The 23,093-nt window shown below is 44.1% G+C and overlaps 1 protein-coding gene across 4 annotated transcripts in view; it reads right to left on the bottom strand.

Annotated features, from left to right (window-relative positions):
• The window catches only part of UCK2 (uridine-cytidine kinase 2), an 85,702-nt gene that overhangs the window by 23,342 nt on the left and 39,267 nt on the right, over positions 1–23,093 (bottom strand). For 2 of the 4 annotated variants that reach the window (XM_007117878.3, XM_007117879.3), the window contains exons 2-4: positions 7,933–8,074; positions 7,006–7,102; positions 405–547 (exon numbers count right to left, since the gene is read on the bottom strand). In XM_007117878.3, coding sequence (XP_007117940.1) covers positions 405–547; positions 7,006–7,102; positions 7,933–8,074 — 382 coding nt within the window. Of the gene's footprint in view, positions 1–404; positions 548–7,005; positions 7,103–7,932; positions 8,093–23,093 lie in introns of all 4 variants that reach the window. The other 2 variants (XM_007117876.4, XM_007117877.4) reach the window with 1 other exon arrangement.

The raw sequence follows: 23,093 nt of genomic DNA, 5'->3' as shown, positions 1-23,093 counted from the left end.
GCCCAGAGTTGCAGGCAGAGGGTGTTCCTGCCCCCACCCCCAGATGTCCTACAGTGAGCTCCCATCTTGATTATGACACCTGTGGGGAAATCATAAGGAACTGAGCATTTAACCAAACTTTTCCCCAGCAAAACCAAACGTAAACTTCTTATGTCATCTCTGTGACCTCACAAGCCTTTCGTTATCTGAAACAGTAAGTGACTAATCCCTTCTCAAATGTCATCAAATGTTTGGGCAACAGGACATCCCTGGGGCTAGACTGACTCAGTTGGGCTGGGGCTGGGCCACGCAGCCATGAGGCAGCCACGAGGCTGCCTCGGGGAAGGCACAGGGCCCCAGAATCGGGGAGGGCAGGGGCCTGTCACAGGCCACCGACAGGGCCATCAGAGGCTTTTGGAACGCACCTCTGCGGGAGAGCCGGGTGTCCGCATCTGTGTCCACGAAAAGCTTCATCTGGAACAGGTCTCGCACTTCCTGGGAGTAGAAGGCCAGGATCCCTTCGAAGAGCACCACGTCCGCGGGGTAGACAGTAACCGTCTCCTCCTTCCTGCAAACCACAGAGCAGATGATGGGCCGAGCCAGGTAGGGGGAGCCCGGGAGGAGGAAACAAGAGAAGCTGTCTGGGAGTCTGGGGTCCTAGCCCCTTGACTGAAAGGGCGCTGAGAGGATTTAGCTAACACAACCTTACAGAGCTCTCAGACCACCACGGAAGAACCAAGAATGAGGGCCAGGACGGCTGCAGCAAAGGTCTCCTGTGACCAGTTCTTCTGAGCTTCTGCCATAAAGCAGATGGGTAGACATCCTTCTCCTTGGAATAAAAAACCTGCTGTTGGGACCTCCCTGGCGGTCCAGTGGTTAAGACTCTGCGCTTCCAACGCAGGACACGGAGGTTCGGTCCCTGGTCGGGGAACTAAGATCCCACATGCCACACAGTGCGGTCAAAACAACAAAAAAACCTGCTGTTTAATGAAGAATAAAGACAGACAAAAGAAGATGTGATCACTTTTTTTCCCCCCTCCGAGGGCGTCTCCAGGAATGCTCTCAGTCCTGGCATTTATGGAGCCTAACACTCTGAACTTTCAAAAACAGAAACTCACAGTTTTCTCCCAACAACTCCACCCCCTCCCCCAGTGCTGAGGCAACTGGGAGGAAGAAGGAAGGGGCAGATGGAAGGAGGGGAAAAGAAAGCTTTAGGTAAGAGAGTGGGAAGGGGAAAGGATTTCTGTGGAAGGAAAGAGTCCCAGTCCTGCCAGGTTTGGCTCTGCCCAGCTCCTACAACTGTCTTCCTTATCAGTAAAGCAGGGACATACATTACCTCATCCATCTACCCACAGGATTGGGAAGCCCAAGGCAGATACTACTGTAAACACTTTTCAAAAGCCAGGGGAGTGAAACCAAATGGATAACTGGGGCCTGCTGGGGTCCAGCTCCGCCCTGCAATCCCACCTTTCACCGCAATCTTATCTTTTGCTTCTGTCGGAAAACCACCTTGCACTTCACCTCAAAATTCACTAAAAGGGAAGTAATGATGCCACTGCAAGGTTTACCACTCATCCTAACCAGCAGACATTTGTGAAGAAAACCAAACAGTTATTTCAAAAGTTCCTTAAGATGATAGGTTTTATCTGTGCCAACACAGCAAAGTCAGCAGCAGCTGGCCACTAAGGAGGGACTTCCTTCCCATAAACATGCTTTGATTCTTTATTGGCTCAGTCCCTTGGGTTCCTGTCTAAATTCTAAGGCAGCATTGTTGTAGCAACTACCAAGGTGGCAGAATATGGAGCATAAAAGACAGCAGAAAAGCACCAGGTTAGTGCAATTAGGAGACTCTCTAGGATGGCGGTATTAACTCTGGATGCACACAGAATCATCTGGGGAGCTTTTAAAAATATTTATACCTGGACCCTACTCCCCTGGGGCTCTGACTTCATTAGTCTGGGGTGGAGCTAAAGCATCGATATTTTTTAAAAGCTCCCCAGGTATTTCTTTTTTTCTTTTTTTTTTAAGTCATGAAATTTTATTTACTTAACAGCAGAGGTTCGAAGTATACTGAGCGGATAAAAATACCAGGAGAAACTGCATCCACATTGGTATTGGAGAGACGCCTAACTTCTGTATTTTAGAAACTGAAAGATGAAGTAGCAATAAAGAAGGAAATGGAAAGTATGAATAACACAATTAGCAAGCATGTATGTGTTTGTGCATGCACACAACTTTGTACAAAACTTTGAAATACAATTGCAGCAGGCACGAAAATTAACTGTTAGGCCACAATGGAATATTAACCAATTCCAAAACGTAGAACTCACTTGTGTATTTCTTTCTATTTAACCTGCTTGGGATTTGTTGGGCTTCTTGAATCTAAGGATTTCGTGAGTTTCATTAGTTCTGGGGAAAATTAAGCTACTGTCTCTTCAGATATTGCCTTTATTCTCTTTCCTTTCCTTCTGATTAAATATTTTTCAGGTCTTTTCACTGTCTTTCATGTCTCTTAATCTCTTTTCTGTTTTTTTTTTCTGTCTTTTTCTTTCCTTAATGCATTAATGAATGATTTCTTCAGATGAATCCCCTAGTGTTTGAATTGGGTTTTTTTAGGTCCATTTTGCTGCTAAATATGTCTACTGAGTTTTAAAAATGTGCCGTTGTGTTTTCTGTTTCTAGAAGCAATGTTTGTTCTTTTTCCATATTTGATAATTATTTTTAATTTTTTCTTTTTTTTAAAATTTACATTTTCTTCTCCCAGTTTCATTGACATATAATTGACATAAAGCACTGTATAAGCTTAAGGTGTACAACATAATGATTTGACTTACATACATCATGAAATGATTACCACAATAATAGTAATAATGTTTAGTGAACATCTGTCATCTCATATAAATGAAATATTTAAAGAAACATTAAAAGAACTATTAAAGAAATAGAAAAATGTTTTTGTGAAGGAACTCAGGATTTAGTCTCTTAACAACTTTCATATATAATGTACAAGTGATAATTATCTTTATCATGTTGTACATTACATCCCTAGTACTTATTTGTCTTATAACTAGAGTATGTACCTTTTGACTATCTAGTTCTCCCCGCCCCCTGCAAGCCCATCTCCCCATTTCCCCACTTCCCCAAACTCCCCACACTGGTAGCAATAGGTTTGATCTCTTTTTCTATGAGTTTGTTTTTTGAAGTATAATTGACATACAACACTACGTTAGTTGCTGGTACACAACACAGTGATTTCATATTTCTATACATTTCCAAATCATTACCATGGTAAGTCTAGTTGTCATCTGTCACCATACAAAGATATTACATTATTATTATTGAGTATATTCCCCACACCGTACGCTTCATACCTGTGATTCATTTATTTCGTAGCTGGAAGTCTGTACCTCCTAATCTCCCTCACCATTTCTTATTCCCTTACCCCCTTCCCCCTGGCAACCACCCGTTTGTTCTCTGTATCTATGACACTGTTTCTGTTTTCTTGTTTGTTCATTTGTTTTTAGATGCCACATAATACGTGAAATCACACAGTATTTGTCTTTCTCTGTCTGACTGATTTCACTTAGCATAATACCCTCTAAGTCCACCCACATTGTTGCAAATGACAAGATTTCAGCCCTTTTTTTAAAAAAGCTCCCCAGGTATGTCTACTGTGCAGCCAGGGTTGAGACATGCCAACCCTAGAAGAATGTCAGGTACTGGAAAACAGGGTGCTCATTGTGGTTTAGGATAAGGAACCAAACTGGGCAGAGTTCAGAAGCAAGATTGATAGAAAAAAGGATCAATGAGTGCGTGAAATAATGAGTCACTCTAGGCAGCTGCCCTGGGCCAAGAAGAGGGCAGAAAGGCTCTGCTGGGAAACAAAACATGTGTGTGGGATTCCTAGGGTTCCATTTGGAATACACAGAGCAAGTGCAATGACCGTGCTAATTTATCCAAACTGACACTGTCTGGCAGTGCTGATCAGCTTGCCTAACTGATAAACACTAAAAAGGAACAGGTGGTTTTCCAACTGAACAGTCATGCCTCTTCAATCCTGGGACAGTAAGGAGAACAAACTGCCTGTTCTGTGGGTGGTGCCCCAAAAAGTTGAAATCAATCACTTTCCAAGTCCACATGTAGGTCTAGGTGGGAGAAAATTTAGAAATAGCTTAGAGCTAAAAACAACATTTATTGAGCACCTACTAGCCCAGGATGTGCCAGGAACCTATAGTGCAATATTCTGTTTAGGAGTTTAGAGATGGGCTGGGAGGTTCACATAAGAAACCTGGAGTATTAGAGCATTTGGGATTACCATATTTGGGATTACCTAGCCCAACCTTCTCATTTGACAATTATTCCTTACGATAAAGAAGGGGAAGACCAGAGAAAGATATTTACAGAGAATAGGTGACTTCTCAGTTTTAGCCCAACATTTGTTTGTGTTGAAAGACCATGAAAGACCCATGGGTGGGATGGGATCAGTTAACCCTGGACAGCTGGGTCCCTCACAAGTGGCTCTTAAGAGTTGGGGGGGACTGCTGTGGTCTTAGGTGGTTACAAAGCTTCATGCAAGAGATGGTCTCTGGGCCACTAAAGAACAGGATTTTAAAATAAAAGGTATGAGAGGGGAATCTGGAGAAAAAAGTGAAACACATCTGGATGGGCAACTCTGCAGGTTTTTTTTTTGTTAATACGTGAACTTGATGGAGCTCGTGCTGCACAAGGTACTCATCTTCACCTCCTGCCCCCCGACTACACTGGTCAGGCCCTGACTCCTGCCAACTGCCCTCACTCCACTCCCTTCCATCGGGCCCATATCAGTCTCTCACTCTCACTCTCACTCTCACTCCAAGGGCTTCATAAACAGCATTGTGAATCTTCGTTCCTGCCACAAGACTGACCTCTCCATTCCTACATAACTGCCATCTATGGCTCCCTACTGCCAACACGTTTGTCCTCTGGCCCTGGGGTCCATGGTCCTTCCTGATCTGAGGCCTGCCTGCCTCCCAGCCTCCTCCACCTCCTGCCACTCTCCCCACACACTGACCCCCATCCCTCCACACCTAACCTACTGCAATTCCCCACCAAGCTTGCCCCTGAAATGCCTACCTACCCATCACCTTGGAAATTCCTTTCCCAACAACTTCTCATGCTTTCCATTGCACAGCTTAAATATCATCTCCTTTACACAACCTGCACTAAATACTCCAGCCCTTCCTCCCTCCTACTCCTCCACGCCCCCTTGCCTCAGTCGTCAGGCTGCACTGTAATTGTGTAGCAGTACCCCTCCCAGGACCTGAGAGGTGGTGGGCTAGACTGTCTCTTGTCAACCTGACATCACCACCACTCCCCCAAGGCTAGAAACTACAATTCCCAGAATTCCTTTCCCTATACGGTCCCAGCTACTTTGCCAATGGGAAACTTAGAAGATTAAAGTGATTAACACAACACTGTAAATCAACTATACTTGAATAAAATAAATTTTTTAAATTAAATTAAAAAAGAAGATGAAAGTGAAACAAAATCTGTAATTTTTAGATCATAACAGCTAGACAAGGAAACTGCAGACACTGCATAAGTTCCCATTCAGAGGCTGTGGGCCCGGATGGATGCAGCAGATTCTTGGACTTTGCATGAACCTAGCTTCTTCTCCAGATGGCAGCTCAGGCTGCCATCACTGGGGACGAATTTCTCTGATTCTCCGGCTGCGGCCTCCCAGATCTTTGCTCTCCCAGCCCCCTCATTATTCACGTTAGCTCCAGTTCCCTATTCTAAACACCCCTTTATTCCTGCACAGTCTGTAGAGGTTTGATATAGGAGGCATATCTTGTTCTTTGAATGTCCTGCACAGCAGAATCGGGTCCATAGTAGGAAGTACTTCAAGAGCTACTGGTGAGGGATGAAGGTGAGAACCAAAGCAGCCCAGCTTTCCATCACAATGTGTTCTTTTCTCCTCCTCCAACCAAATCTTTGCCACACCCTCAAGTTCTGAGAAAGTTCATGAGAAGAGCACAGAACATGTGAGCTAACTGCATTAAAGGCTGAGATGTGTCCTAAAGGAACACACAGGGAGATGAAGATTGGGCTTTTAATTATAGAAACATTTGGTAGTAGAAACATTTTAATGATAGAAACATTTGTTTTTAATTATAGAAATATTTGGTATGAAATCTAATTTCCCATTTTAAAAAATTCAACTCAAGACAGAGTGGGATAAAGAAACCAAGAAGGAAAATGAAAAGCAGGAGGGAGAAACTTTCAAAAGAGCCCAGAGCTAAAAACAACACTTACTGAGCCACTACTAAGGAGCTACACGTGGTGTGACACACCATTTACGAGTGTCAAGTGTGCCTGGGAGGTCCCCCGAAGGAGACAAAGTGAGCAGAGAGCTCTGTGTAGCTCTGAAGGAGCTTGGGGTCTGGCTAGCAGGAGGGAAGTCCTCCAGAAGCCCCTTCCCACCACTCAAGAGGGAAGGAGGCTGTGATGGAGGTCAAGCCACTCTGCTATTCCTTATTAGGAGCATGAGAATTGACAAATGGAAAGGACAGGTCTGACGTGATTGAGAAGCTCTCTGGTGGGTCTAGTCTTTTGTGACCCCAGTGCCCTCACACCTCCCCACACAGCTCGATCCCAAGTAAACCAGGAGAGCAGAAAGAACAGCTTCCTTTCTTCTTCTTTCTGTTTTTCCTCTACCACGCCCACTTGCGTTTGTTCCAGGAACAACAGCTTGGGCATGTGTATGAGGACCAAAGTGCAGTCCCTCACCTGAGTCCAAATTCACAAATCTATCCCTTCAGAGTTAACAAAGCATGATGATCACGATTGGACTGTTCCAGGAAGCACCTGGATGAATTCCTGACCCCGTGCACCTACAGGCAATGCTGACGCCACCGCCCTGTCACCGACATGTTGCAGTGGGCACCAGGCACATGGGGGCGGGGGGGTTGGGAAGTAGCCTGGAACTTCTGGGGACGCTCTGGGGAGCAACAGGTAACAATCCCCAGCCCAGAGCAGCTCACTTACCGGGAATGGGAGACAAAGTCATACACAGGAATCTGGACTGTTTTCCCTTCGGTGATTTCTTTGAGTGTCTTGAAGATGAGTTCATTGTCAAAGGCATCTGAAGGAAATCAAACTATTAAGAAGTTTCTTAATTGTAAAATGATTTCTCCTATAATGATGAACAGGGCATCCCTATAAACCTATTATTTCACATATTTGTATCACACCCTAGAGAAGCATCCCCTCCCCGCAAAAAAGCCAGATTTCTACCCAAAGCAGAATGCGAATTCCCTGCATCTCAAACCAAGGTGTATAAATGAGTTCTGAAAAGTGGATTCTTTTTTTTTTTTTGGCTTGCCATTCCATCTCTGGCCACAGACATCTCTCTCCTCTCTCTAAATCCAGCAGCATATGATAACCTGGAAAGCATACTCACAACTAGGGGACTACAGCAGGCACCACACCAAGTTTTGACTCCCACAGTTATAAGAACTCCAAACCAGCTAAAGGGGCAGTGTGCTCATCTGGGACTGTCAGGGCAAAAAACATTCAGGCAGCCATCCTGGACCCTCCACCCCACTCTCTGCCAGTTGGTGAGTTTAACACACGAGCCATGTACACGCATGTGCTGGGTGCTGGCGGGAGGGTGTGACACAGGCTGCTGCGGAGCAGGAGGCAGGAGAACCAGCTGTGTGTGCGCTAGCCTGTGTCTGGCCCACCCTGAGTAATAGGCTTCTCCAAGAGTCACCCTTGTTCAGACACAGATTCGATCAGTATTTAAGGCGCCAAGCACCAGAGGATGCGTTGCAAAGTGCTTCTTTCCTATAAGCCCCACCGCAACCCCGCAAGGTACTTATCAGTCCTCCATTTTATGGATGGGAAACAGAGAGGTTAAGCAACTTCTTCAACCAATGCCCCCCCACACGCCCCTTCAATGCCCCGACTCACCCGGGTGATCAAAATTGAACTGGCCCTTCAAGGCTTTGGCTTTCTGCTCTGAAGTGAGGACACGGTAGAAGCTATCCTGGCTCAGGATGACCACCTGCTTCTGGCGATAATCCACCTCATTCTGTCCCAGGAGCTGCACAATCTTAGCACAAACGGAAGACTGTAAGGACAGAAGGGAACACCGCGGAATAAGGGAGAGCCAGTCACTGAGCTGATGAGCGCGCCCTGAGCAAGGGGGTCTTTGGAAGGAAGAACCCAAAGGCTACCATATCTTGGATGATGCATTAGGGGAAGGGAGGAAACGTCTGCTGAGAAGGAATTCGGGGGCCCCAAAAGTCTCTTCCTCTCTTTCCTTAACACAATTTACTACGCTCAGGTATCCACAGTGAAGGCAGGGGAAGGAGGGCAGTAATCTCTAAGTCCCCTTCCATAAAGCCTTCCCCAAAGCTACTAATAAAAGGTGACACTATTTTATTCTTCCTTGCTTGAACCCTGCTATAGATACACAAAAAAGACAGCAGAAAGTGGGGAAAGGGCACATTGAGGCTGTGCTGATGGGCCAAAGGGCCTCCGGGTCATGAAGTGACTGGGCATTTGCTAGACATCTCACAGCCCCTGCACATCTCTTTATGTCAAAGGAATCTCATGGCAGAGAGCTTGGCTGGTTGGCGGTAAGGCCAAGGTCATGGCTTCCATCCTAATTCTGTTGGTTTCTTTTGCTCTGGTCCAGAGCCGTGGACATCATCGCCCTCACAGTACCCCAGCCAGCCTTATCACAGATGTGTGCCCCCGCTTTTAGAGCTGGAGACATAAACATCACCAATATCTGAAACAACCTAGGGGTATCCCAACTAAGAGTAGGGACGCCAGTTCCAGATGAACTCAAACCTACATGCTTTGTGTTGTGTTGCTAGTAATACACATATCTGACTCCTTTTCTCTCCAATAACATACGCTCTTTGTAAAAGGAAAAGTGTAAAACCAAGTGCATTCCAAAGAATGAGATAGTGAAAGATTGTATTTACCAAATAACTCTTTTCTTTTTCTTTTCATTTGATACAAAGATTAATTGAAAAATAAGAATGTCTACATTACAAAACCTCTAGAAGCTGTAACTCAAGCCCCCTATGGAACTGGTTGACCTAATTACAAGCGATGAAAAAATGAGCAGTTAGAGGTTTCTTGGGCTCAGCCTTAGAAGCCTTACTACTGAACTTATTTTACCAACTGATTTTACAGGGAAAAACCAGGAAACTTTATTTATTTATTTATTGTGTGTGTGTGTGTGTGTGTGTGTGTGTGTGTGTGTGTGGTATGCGGGCCTCCCTCTGCCGTGGCCTCTCCCGTTGCGGAGCACAGGCTCCGGACGCGCAGGCTCAGCGGCCATGGCTCACGGGCCCAGCCGCTCCGCGGCACGTGGGATCCTCCCAGACCGGGGCGCGAACCCGGTTCCCCTGCATCGGCAGGCGGACGTGCAACCACTGCGCCACCAGGGAAGCCCCCAGGAAACTTTTAAAAGTTCTTATGAAGAATGTATTTGATTTGTCCAAGCATAAGGAAAACTGGTCATTCCTGCTGTACTAGCCAGTGCAAATTAAAACTATTTTGAATTATACTCCAATAAAGTTGTTAAAAAAAAACAAAACTATTTTGCACAATATGTCCTGTTGTACACGTGGTGAAACACACTGCCATATTGTAAGGATCTGTGGGGGAAAATATTTTGACTCAACTGTTAATTATTAGAAAATTATTTTACTTTTATGACACTTTTGCATATTAACACACAAAAAAGCATTTAAAACTACTTAGGATTTTTGGAACTACAGATGTACCAAAAGAAAAAAAAAAAAAGAATCACAGGAAGGTATAAAACTTGCACATGACTTAAACTACATTCAAAAATGAAAATGCTACAACAGAATCAAAGGTTCTATGCAATCAAAACCTCTAAGTTTTTAAACATGTATAGGCCCATAATTTCCTTTTCCTAGCTTCCATCTGCTTCTTACATCACAAGGCTATGAGAGGGCAACTTTTATACCTGCAGCCTTCACTAGTAGATAGAATTCCTTCCAGAAGTCCAAAGAACAAAAATGAAAAGAGGGATTCATGGAGCCAGATATATATAATCTGTCAGGTTATTCAAATAATGGTATTTTTTTATTTGTAGCTAAAACACATTAAATGTATTTTTTTTTTTACGAATAGTAATCCCACCACTGCCAGAAAAGCATATAAGGAAGTTACAGTACTTAATTTCACAGATAAACCATCATTTCCCTTAACCCAGGCACAACCTAGGACAGAACCTATCCAATGACCAATAAAATTGGTTAATGAACATACAATAGGTACAATTCTAGAATGTCAGTGCTCATCACACTCTCTATCAAGAGTAAGGATGGGGCTTCCCTGGTGGTGCAGTGGTTAAGAATCTGCCTGCCAATGCAGGGGACACGGGTTTGAGCCCTGGTCCGGGAAGATCCCACATGCCACGGAGCAACTAAGCCCGTGCGCCACAACTACTGAGCCCGTGCACCTAGAGCCTGTGCTCCGCACAGGAGAGAAGCCGCCACAATGAGAAGCCCGTGCACCGCAACTAGAGAAAGCCCACACACAGCAACGAAGACTCAATGCAGCCAAAGATAAATAAAATAAATAAATAAATAAATATTTTAAAAAAATAGTAAGGATGGCTGGGGAATTTCCTGGTGGTCCAGTAGTTAGGACTCAGCGTTTTCACTGCCAGGGCCTGGGTTCGATACCTGGTCGGGGAACTAAGATCCTGAAAGCCACGTGGCGTGGCCAAAACAAAGCACACAAACGAAAAAAAAAAGAGGGTAAAGATGGCTGTTTTGTTGGTCCACAGCTGCTTGTCTCAGCTCTATGTTTTCAAGGACTGAGCTGGTGATCGTTCTTTCCACAAACATACCACCACCACCAACTGCTAACATTTTAACTGATTATTGGTTAGGTGTCAGGCCCTAGGCCAAGGGCTCCATTACAGCTACCCCCAGAAGTCACAAGTATTACCCTTCACAGATGCGGACACCAAATTAAAGGACTTGGCTACAGTCATACAATCCTGATTCCTTTCCTCTTCAACTTAAAAGTAGTCAGGGACTTCCCTGGTGGCGCAGTGGTTAAGAATCCGCCTGCCAATGCAGGGGACACGGGTTTGATCCCTGGTCCGGGAAGATCCCACATGCCGTGGATCAACTAAGCCCGTGAGCCTCAACTACTGAGCCTGCGCTCTAGAGCCTGCGAGCCACAACTACTGAAACCCGTGTGCCTAGAGCCCGTGCTCTGCAACAAGAGAAGCCACCACAATGAGAAGTCCGCACGCACAATGAAGAGTAGTACCCACTCACCACAATTAGAGAAAGCCTACGTGCAACAACAAAGACCCAATGGAGCCCAAAATAAATATAAATAAAATAAATAAATTAATTTTTTTAAAAAAGTAGTCAGAAGTGGGGGGTGGGATAAATTTGGAGTTTGGGATTAACATATATACACTACTACATATAAAATGGACAAATGACAAGGATTTACTGTATAGCACAAGCAACTATATATATTCAATATCTTGTAATACCTATAATGGAAAAGAATCTGAAAAATAGATATAGATATACGTATAAGTGAATCACTTTGCTGCACAACTGGAACTAACACGACACTGTAAGTCAACTATGCTTCAAAAGAAAAAAAAAAAAGGTAGTCAGAAGTTCCAAGCAGAAGAAACCCTTTTATCACTCAGGAGATAAACACCACTGCATGAACAAGCAAAGAAACACTTGCCTCTAGGTTAATTTAGATTTTTCTAGTATTTTCTTCTTTCTGGAACTTGTTAAAAATGGGCCCAAAATATCTAGATAACTGTCAAATCGGGGTGACAGATACTTGGGGAGGGGTTCATTGCCTCTACTGGTGCTTAGGTTTGAATCTTCACACAATCAGGAGGAAGAAGTCCTACAGAGGATGTCTGCAATGAGTGAATGTTTTTTTCCTTACTGAAGGCCCTTCTTTTATGTCTCCTTCACTTTAATTTCCCTTTTCTCTAACCCTACCCTTTTCAAAAGGATGAAATGGAGCTGCAAGGTGTCTTGTTCCCTCAAGAAAGGAAGTAAGTCACTAATGACTAGGGTTTGAGAAGAAGGCAGGCAATCATGAGCTTGTAGAATGCTAAAAATGGGAGAGAGCACAACTGCTGTGGTGAGCTAAGACTTATTAAATAATTATAGTCACAAAACCACAAGTACCATATGATCCCACTCAGGAGGTATGTAGAGTAGTCAAACTCATAGAAACAGAAGGTAGAATGGAGGTTGCCAGGGGCTGGGGGAGACAGGTTAGTGGGGAGCCGTGTAACAGATATAGTTTCAGTGTTACATGATGAAAAAGTTCTGGCGATTGGGTGTCCAACAATATGAACATACTTAACACTATTGAAACGTACACTTAAACATGGTTTAAGATGGTAAATTTTGTTATGTATATTTTACCACAATTAAAAATAATAATTATTATTATAAGAAGAGTCCACATTTAAAGGGCAGTTTCTTGCTATGTGCTGATACTGGGCTCAACATTTTTAAATCATCCCATTTACTTATTACAACCTTGTGTACTGGCCATTATTATTATACCCACTCTACTTACAGTGAAGCCTGAGGTGAAGTGACTTGCCCAAGTCAAGTGGCAGTGGAGCCAGGATTCCAACACGAGGAGTCCAACCCCAGAGCCCACACTCCTTCCAGCTGCACCTCCCAGGCAAACTGGTACCACCTGTGGGGCTGGAGGTAAACTCAGTTTTGCATGGTATCGCCACATTTATGTAGCATGATGTATCCAGAATGTCTTCTGTCCCTGCCACTTCTACTACACTATTTTAAAAGAAGAGGGGGTGGGGGACAGGACACACAGCGACAAGCCAGCTAGGGTTGGTGTCTGAATACAAAGTTAAGATCAATGAGGTTAGCTTTAGAAAAGGAAAAAAAGAAATCATATGGAAGACTCAGGAAAGGTGATTTACAATTTCTTCACTCCTGTGCCATTTTGAAGATATTATCTCAATTATTTTACAAGATACTATTTTATCTTTTTATTTTCTTAATGAGAAAACTGAAGCTTAGAGATTTCAACCAAGCTAAATGACTCGCTCAAGGTCATGGAGTCAATCTCAAGCCACAGATCTTCTAACTGCAAAGGCACAATTCTTTTCACTATTCCAAACTGAAGCAGCTTTGGCATCAGCCCCAATACTCTATAAATTTATTCCACTTCCAGAGAGCAGGGAGGGAACTGGTTAGAAACGTAATACTGTTTTGTCCCACTGTATCATTAAAGTCAACTTTCATAGAATTTCATGTGACTCAAGGCAGGCAAGTGATTTGTATATCAAAAAGAAGCTAAAAGTACACACACACACACACACACACACACACACACACACACACACACACTCAAGGTATTTGGAACCTAAATTTGGATTATGTTCAACGAATCCAGCTGTTAGGAGCCACAAATTTGGAGGGCCCAGAAAATTCTCTGAAGAAAAATCTGTAGGACTAAATCTCACAAACAACTACAGTGATGGAGAACAAATCACAATGACTAAGATTCCTTCCCACATTGTAATTCCGAGAACATGCCAACACTGGACTTCATCATTAGGCCAGTCCACCAGATGTGCTAACCAATATGGCGGACTCCCTTCTCGGGGACACTTCCCATTCATTCGGGAAGACCCAGGAGCAGTCAGTCAACAGGTCCTTCAAGCTAGCAGTTTCCAACAGGGCAGCTGTTGAGTCTGCACAGGTTCCCATATTGCTTTACGAAGTACAGCAACTCTCTAAATTGATTCTCACATAGGAGGTGGCTCAGACAGCCTAGACACCATCTTAGTGTGCCATTTCTAGTGTGTGTGTGTCTTCCAAGACCTTCCTTAAGATCCTCTTGTCCAATCCCAATACTGCCAAATGAGGAAAACAAACTAAACAGAGCAAACGAGTGCTGGTGGCCTCTTTGTTGGGTGAACCACCAACCACCCCAACACATAACCTGGATGGAGCCCAAGCTGGTCAGCTCAGAGCAACATAGCTCGGCCCTACAGAGGGCTTCAGGCTGGGTGTGTCCCCAGGGGACGGGGTTGGTATTTCTCATGCGCAACCTTACAGAAGAGTACAGGCTGAGGACTATGCTGCCCAACATGCAAGAATCGCATCAAGCTGTCTGTCCCGATCAGAGTGAGCTGCTTCATTATCAGAGGGAGTGCTGCTGAGATGGAGGAAAACCTAGCAACCACACAGCCTGCAGCTTAAAATAGTCAGCCAGCTCCAGGTGAGGCACCTGACTCATCACTCCCTCCCCACCCTTCAGAATGGGTTGTGAGCATCAGTTAACACCTGCCCTGAAGACACCACCCAGCAGCTAAGAGTGCAAGAAGGCCAGATGCTTAGCCTCCTCAGGCAGGAAGACCCCATCTAACTCCGTCACTCTGGGACTGTGTACAAGTCACCTCGATAACTCTTAAAAGCAGCTTTCCCTGTCACTATTATCAAGTAAGAAACACACCGCTGGAACTTCCCTGGTGGCGCAGTGGTTCAGAATCCGCCTGCCAATGCAGGGGACGTGGGTTCAAGCCCTGGTCCGGGAAGATCCCACATGCCGCGGAGCAACTAAGCCCGTGCGCCATAACTACTGAGCCTGCGCTCTAGAGCCCACGAGCCACAACTACTGAAGCCCGCGTGCCTAGAGCCCGTGCTCTGTAACAAGAGAAGCCACTGCAATGAGAAGTCTGCACACTGCAACGAAGACCCAACACAGCCAAAAATAAATTAATTAATTTAAAAAAAAAAAGAAAAAGAAAAAAGAAACACACCACTAACTTATATGGTGCTCAGCACGGCCCCCAGACATTACATCACACCTTTGGGGGCTGGGGTTGCTCCCCATGCAGCTCAGAAGCTCTAATTTACAAGTATGAGAAAACCAAAGCCCCAGGAATTTGCCCTGAGACAGAAGAGAGCTCAAATCTGCTGACTCAATTCCTGGTCAAGCCAACTATATGGAAGCAATAGGGAGGTGTCACTCAATGCTTCCCCGGGAATATCTGTAAGGCCAACCAGCCTTGGGTCCAGAGGTGACACCAGAATCCATGCACTGCTAAACGGGTTCTCCTAGCTACAACTACAATACCACCACCACATACACATACACACACAAATAAATAAGATCTAAATCAGAAACTCACTAAGTTGTTATGTGATAAAAAGGGTCTTAGACATCAAGAGGTAGCCACAGATCAATCCAATCACTAAGAGGCGTTGGTGAGCGTAGCTGCCTTACAATAACTAAGAGCTCCTGGAACACAGGAACCAGTTATGACTCAGCTTTTATTCCCAGGGCCTGGCAGGCCTTGGCACCTGGGAGGCTCACTCAAATGTGGTTAAATGGATGACCACCGGAAATGTCTGAATTGATGGCCCAACAGTTTTCTTTTTTCTTCAGACCTGGAATTTCAAAAATATAGTTTGCCCTGCTCATCCTTAACATCAGCCTTGATTCCATCCTAAAGCATATCACATACTCAGGTAGAGACACTAGTTGTGTACCCAAATCTCAGCCCCCGAGTTTTAACTGGGCACATGACTACATTTCCCATCCTCCCTTACAACTTGTGATTGTACTAAGTTCTAACCAATTAGACCAATTGTGAAATGGAAGCTTCTAGAATCTCCTAAAAAGATAAGGGTCCCCTTTTGACTCTCTCCTTTCTGTTGGCTGGAATGAAAACTTGATGGCTGGAGCTCAAGCAGCCACACTGTAGGATTGATATCATGCTAACTAAGGGTAGTGAAGCAGCTAAATAAAGGGAGCCACAGACTCAAAGGATCATAGAACTAAGATAGGAATGAGGTAAATTATCTTGTTTAAACCCTGTTGTTTGGGGCTTCCCTGGTGGCGCAGTGGTTGGGAGTCCGCCTGCCAATGCAGGGGACGTGAGTTCATGTCCCGGTCCGGGAAGATCCCGCATGCTGCGGAGCAGCTGGGCCCGTGAGCCATGGCCGCTGAGCCTGCGCGTCCAGAGCCTTGCTCCGCAACGGGAGAGGCCACAGCAGTGAGAGGCCCGTGTACCACAAAAAAAAACAAACCCTGTTGTTTGAAGTTTTCTGTCTCTTTCAACTTAAATAATCCTAACGTCAACACCCACATACCCAGTATACCGTAGTGTAAATGTCCTCTTGAAAGCTGCAGTAATTCTCCTGTCCTGGGCCAAAAGGCTGCCTTATTCATCACAGGCGCCACAAGCATCCCCTCAGCCAAGTAATTTCTTTGTGAGTTTTAAAAGGTGAGGTGAGGAGCATTTTGCCTGGACCAATGTCCCCAGACCACTGGGTACCTCTCTGCCACCTGCCAGCCTCTCTCTCTGTGTTTACCCTGATGTGTCAGAGTGGAGTTAAATATCCTCCCCCCATCTTTCAGCACATTACTTGCGCTGCAGGCCAAGCACTCCATAGAGGAAGCTGCAGCTGGGACGGGGGAAACCAGATTATAAACAGTACTAGATGAAAATGCCCCACAATGGAAGCTCTCAGTTGTGTGTGTGTGTGTGTGTGTGTGTGTGTGTGTGTGTGTGTGTGTGTGTGTTTAAATTGGAGTTTAATTGCTTTACGATGTTGTATTACTTTCTGCTGTACTACGAAATGAATCAGCTATCTGTATACATATGTCCTCTCCCTCTTGGACCTCCCTTCCCTGACACATCCCACCCATCACAGAGCACAGTTTTAATTCCTGATCCGTGTTGGTACTGCAAAGGTAGTCCAGCCTAGAAAGTCCCAGGTATTAGCCTGCAGCTGAGAAAAATTCTAGTTGGTCAACAGTCACCAATATAAACATATTCCCAGGACTTTTCAGTGAATTGTCCATCTAAGCTCTATTCCTAGCAAAGACATTTAAAATAATTCACTTCTGGGTCTGTAAAATTACCTATTGGCTCTGTTCTCTTTGGAGTCACGAGCCCCTGCAGAGAAACCCCCTCAAAGAACACTCACTCATGAAATTAAACTTGTTTAGAATCAACTGAGGGATGATGAACAATAGCTAACACACAGACGCCAGGAACTGTTCTAAGGACTTCACATTTACTATGTTATTTAATCCTCAAAACAACTCTATGAGGTGCGTGGTCTTACTGTGCCCATCTTATATACAGGAAATGGAGGTACAGAGGTAGATTAAGTGACTTGGCCCAAGATCACACAGCGAGAGAGCAGCTGCGCCGGTCTTCACATTCAGGCAGGCTGGCTTCAGGACGCCAGCTCTTAACAACCACACCCACTGCCTGCCTTGCCACTGCATCAGAAGGGGACAGAAACCTCTTCTCTTCCCGAGAGCCACAGTGACCCTACAACACAGGTGCAGTGTCCACAACAAATAATACAGGAGCTGCCAGGAACAGAAACTCTCAGCACAGCTCTGTAATTTCCTTCCCTCGGGCTCCAAAGCACAGGCTTGCTGGACTTCCTTAGAAGTTAGTTTTCCTGAGAAATATTTTACTAGGAAAAGAGTAAGACAAGTCACTTCTGATCCCCTACTTTGCTGTATACTTGAAACTAACACAACACTGTAAAATAACTATACTTCAGTTTAAAAAAGGGGGGGGTACCCATGCTCCTTATGTGAAGCCAAGTTCCAGTCTCAGCCACAGCCTGGATAACACCTGCCACCAAACTCGGGCAAAACATCAGGCAAGGGCTTCCCTGGTGGCGCAGTGGTTGCGCGTCCGCCTGCCGATGCAGGGGAACCGGGTTCGCGCCCCGGTCTGGGAAGATCCCACATGCCGCGGAGCGGCTGGGCCCGTGAGCCATGGCCGCTGGGCCTGCGCGTCCGGAGCCTGTGCTCCGCAACGGGAGAGGCCACAGCAGAGGGAGGCCCGCATACCACAAAAAAAAAAAAAAAAACATCAGGCAAGACAGGACTGTGCTTATGCTCAAGTGGCGATGCGGGCCTCACCACCGGGTTACAGTTATTCAGTATAAAACAATGATTGATTTCAGCCTCCTCTTGCTGATTCTGAGCCTGAATATGGAATCTGTGTACACTTCTTTGTACTCCCCACAGGACAAACACAAAAGGCACCACCACCACTCTCCCCACTCCTAAAAAAATGGAATGCATCTAGGCTTATTGCTAGCTTTGATGAATTTGCTCCTTATGAAGCTCTCTGCAAAAGGTAGAAGCAAGAGGAGGCATGCTGGAGGGTCAATTCTCACTGCCTCATGGGTGCAAGTGAGGCTGGATCTCTTTTCTTCCCCTTTTACTTGAGGGGCAGGAGGCAAGCTGAGATGGTAAAACTCAGCCAACCGAGCCCCCTGTCTGAGGAAAAGATGAGCACGTCTTTGGACAAGGGGTGCCAAAACCCACCCACTTCTCACAGTTTGGCTTACGAAGCAAGGATAATATGCCTATTACAGAAATTATGGCCCAGGATTTGAAGTCCTTCTGGAGAGAGTAACAAAAAAGAAAGTTGACGCCCCACTGTTTTTAAAAAATGAATGGATAAAAAGGCAAGCACAATGTGCCAGTTGGATCCTTGGCTGAATCTTTGCAAATTGAAGGCCACACATGGGTAAACGTTTAACGTGGACTTAACAACACAAGACTGCTTTGTTGTACAAAGCATATTTGAGTTAACTCTTCCTTTCCAGTAATCCTTATCCAAATTGTGGAAAATCAGAAGTTAGACTATCTGGCGGTCAAAAGATTTTTTTTTTTTTTTTAATTTTCTCTTTAGGGTTCCTCTAGCACCTGCGTCTAACTGCAGCACAGCAGGGAGAGGAAACCGAAAGCGTGTGCCACGCACCCACTTCCCCGTCCTTTTGGAAAGTCTTTCACTGTCCTTGAAAACCCAACTTCCCATTTATTTATTCCTCATAGCACCTGAAGAAAGGGGTTCAAATCCTCTATTAAGAGATTCAATTGCCTCAAGTTATCCCTTCCAGATTTTGATGGATTCCTCATTCATCAACTACCTCCCTGGCCCCCAAACTCCTCTGGAATCCAAAAATAAATAAATAAAAGAATTCCCAAAGCTACACACCATGTTACTCTATAAAGTATGGTGAGTTTACCACAATGTAAATCATCATAAATCATCAGGGCTAATCTACTGTTGGCAGATAAGAGGCATTAAAGCACATATCCTTTGCAGAGAATGATTTTTTTATTAATTTGTGAAACTGAAGCAACTATCAGTAGACACAGGCCAAACTTCTGTTTTAGACTCACACAAATAAGTCCACCTGCTTGACAGAGGAAGGACAGTCTTTTCCAGAAATGGTGCTGGACCAACTGGACATTCATTGGCAAAAAAAAAAAATGAACCTTGACCTAAACCTCACACCTTATATACAAATTAACTCAAAATGGATAACGGGCTTATGTAAAACAGAAAACTTATTAGGGGGAATTCCCTGAGGGTCCACTGGTTAAGACTTGGCGCTTTCACTGCCAGGGCCCTGGTTCAATCCCTGGTGGGGGAACTAAGATCCTGCAAGCCACGTGGCATGGCCCCAAAAAAAAAAAAAAAAAGAAAAAGAAAAAGAAAGTCTTCAGGATCTAGTGCTTGGCAAGTATTTCTTAGACTTGACACCATAAGCATGACCCATAAAAGAGAAAGCTGATAAACGGAATTTTGTCAAAAGTAAACCTTGCTGGGCTTCCCTGGTGGCGCAGTGGTTGAGAGTCCGCCTGCCGATGAAAAAAAAAAAAAAAAGTAAACCTTTCTCTGTGAAACCTCTCTCTTAAGAGGATGAAAAGACAAGCTACAGACTGGGAGAAAATACTCCCAAAGCACATATCAAACGAAGGACTAGTATCTTATATTCAAAATTCAACAGTAAAATACAAACACTCCTACTAGAACATAGGCAAAAGACATGAAGAAGCATTTCACCCAAGAGGGTATAGAGATGGCAAATATGCACATGAAAAGATGCTCAATATCATTTAGCCGTTAGGGAAATGTACATTTAAACCAGGATGACATTTCACTACATACCTATCAGCACAGCTAAAATAAAAAATAGTGACCCCACCAAATGTTGGTGACGGGAAGGGAAGTGATCACTCATACACTGCTGGGAGACATGTAAATGGCTCACATCCTCAGGAAAACAATTCGGCACTTTAAAAACTAAACATGCAACTACGATATGATCCTGCAATTGTACTCTTTCCTGGGCATTTATATAGCCCAGAGAAATGAAAACATGTTCACACAGAGGCTTGTACACATATGTTCACAGAAGCTTTAGTCATAATAGGCAAAAACTGGAAATCACCCAGAAGTTCTCCGGTGGGTGAATGCTTAAACAAACTGGTGACACACACCATGGAGCACCAGTGAGCAATGAAAACAAATGAACTCCTAACCTACCTGTAGGAATCTCCAGAGAATTATGCTAAAGGCACGGGGGAGGGGGGGTAATGTATGATTCCACTTATATAACATTCTAGAAATGACAAAATGATGGAAATGCAGAAGAGGTTACTGGTTGACAGAGATGAGGGACGATGGGGGATCGCAGTGGTGGAGGAAGGCAGGGGTGGCTAATAAAGGGCAACAGGAAGGAGGGATCCTGTGGTGATGAAATGTTTTATGTCTTCACTTAATTGAGGTCAGTGCCCTGTAAGATATTACCATTGGGGAAACTGAGTAAAGGGTACATGGGATCTCTCTGCTTTATTTCTTACAACTGTATGTGAATCTACAATTATCTCCCAAAAAAGTTTATCTGAAAAAAAGATCAATGACCATCCATCTTTTGTGATTCAACTTCTGTCGTGGGTTGAATTGTGGCCCCCCAAAAAGATATGACCATGTCCTAAACCCTGGAACCTCAGAGTGTGAACTTATTTGGCATAAAGGTCTTTGCAAATGTAACTAAGGTTGAGGATCTCGAGATGAGACCATCCTTGTGATGGATGGGCCCTAAACCCAATGACAAGTGTCCTTGTAGGAAACAGAAAAGGAGGAAACACCGAGACATGAGGGAACACCACATGAAGATGAAGGCAGAGATTGGAGTGATGTATCTATAAGCCAAGGAACTCCACCAGAAGCTAGGAGAGGAGCACAGAACACATTCTCCTTCAGAGCCTTCGGAAGAAACCAATGCTGCCGAACATCTACATTTTGGACTTCTGGCCTCCAGAAATGTAAGAGAATAAATTTCTGTTGTTTTATTAAGCCACCAAGTTTGTGATAATTTGTTACTGCAGCCCTAGAAAGCTAATACACACCCCAAGAATGAGGTTGAGTCTCCCTCATCAGGTCTCCCTAAGGACGGGGTATATATCTTGGGTGGAGGCTACCTTTTCTGGGTCAAACTGAGGATAGCAGTAAAGAGCTGATGCAGCCCTAGAAAGCTAATACACCTGTCATTTTTCAATGGGTGGGTTCAATTTCTCTCTCTTTTTTTAAAATCACAGAGAATATGAGCACGTTCTTCAACTTCTATTAATGTATATTCTTGGACACAATTTTTTTTCTTCTTCCAGAGGATATATGCCATAAGGATATGTATCATTTCATTCTATAATCTTTTCCTGCAGAATTTTTCCTGATATTTTCTGTTTGCTCTAAGTGTAAACTATTACTAGCTGGCATATAGGAGTGTCTACTTCATCAAATATCCTGGTTAATAATTATCATACATGCTAAACAGACTCAACCAATTTTTAAAGATTTCAACTACACTTAAAAGAAACTAGACTGAGCACTAGGCTAAATCTACTGTTTCCTTGGTAACTAAGAAGTTGCTTTTAGATCCAGCAATGTGCTTCAGGGTCTTCAAAATGAGTGCCAATTATTAGGCTGCAGATGTGTAAAAAGTGCCATTTTGTATCGTGATAGAAATGCCCTAAGCTTCTGAGCAAGATAGATTTAAAAAAAAAAAAAAAAAAAAAAAAAAGAGGCCGAGGGCTTCCCTGGTGGCGCAGTGGTTGAGAGTCTGCCTGCCGATGCAGGGTTCGTGCCCTGGTCCGGGAAGATACCACATGCCGTGGAATGGCTAGGCCCGTGAGCCATGGCCACTGAGCCTGCGCTCCGCAACAGGAGAGGCCACAACAGTGAGAGGCCCGCGTACCGCAAAAAAAAAAAAAAAAAGATGCCCAGATGGACAAAAACTACCCACTTACCACAAAGTTCTAAAAGGTAAAAAATGGGTCCTTTTGAATCAGGCTGGGCACACGGGACCTGGCTTGATTCCTGACTTTACCAAACCCACACCAGTTATGTGTCAGACAACTCAACCTCTCAGACCATTAACTGTCCTTGTTGCAAATCATAGGAATGACAGCCATTCCACAAATGGGCTCTAAGTGTTAACAGGTCAGTATATATAAGACCGTGGCTAACACAAAATACATGCTCAATAAAAATTATTCTTGTCTCTAAAACCCCTTAAATTTTCATTTATAAAAATATTTCCTGGAAACAGTCTATTGGGAAACTTTTTATTTTGTAACTCAGTTAAAGACTTCATCCTGATTCATGCCCATTTGTTTTATTTTCTTCACATCTATGAAACTGTACAGGACTACGTTCTCTCTCTAGCTCAGAATTGTCATTTGTCCCTGCTTCGTTGTTAAACCTTGGTGATCTAAAACCTGAGCTGAAATTCTAGATTGTTGTTGGGTTTTTTGGTTTTTTTTTTTTGTTTTGGGGGGTTTTTTTTTCGTTTTTATCTTGGTGTTTCTACTTACTTATCTCTATTACCCTTTTCAAGGCAGTTAGCTTTTTAAGAGGCAATATCTGAAACATGGCGCAAAATCTAAAAGGTATGAAACAGCACAAAGTGTGAAGTCTGCCTTCTTCCCACCCCACATCCCAACCACCTTTCTGACTTTCTTGCAGGTGCTGTTTTCGGTTTTCATGTACATCCTTTGAGAGGCGGTCACTGCATATAAAAAACAGAAGTGTGTACAAACTTTTCAAACAAACACTAACACAATGCTGTACCTTCATTCACTCATATATTTTGAAGATTTTCTCATCAACACATTTAAGACCTCTTCCTTTACAAGTGCATACAGTCCATTGTATGAATGGAACCACAGTTAGTCTTCCACTGATAAACATTTTA

Source organism: Physeter macrocephalus, chromosome 4, assembly GCF_002837175.3.
Source record: "Physeter macrocephalus isolate SW-GA chromosome 4, ASM283717v5, whole genome shotgun sequence".
Lineage (NCBI taxonomy): Eukaryota > Metazoa > Chordata > Mammalia > Artiodactyla > Physeteridae > Physeter > Physeter macrocephalus.
The sequence above is the reverse complement of the archived record's forward strand: the minus strand, read 5'-3'. Positions and strand labels throughout refer to the sequence as shown.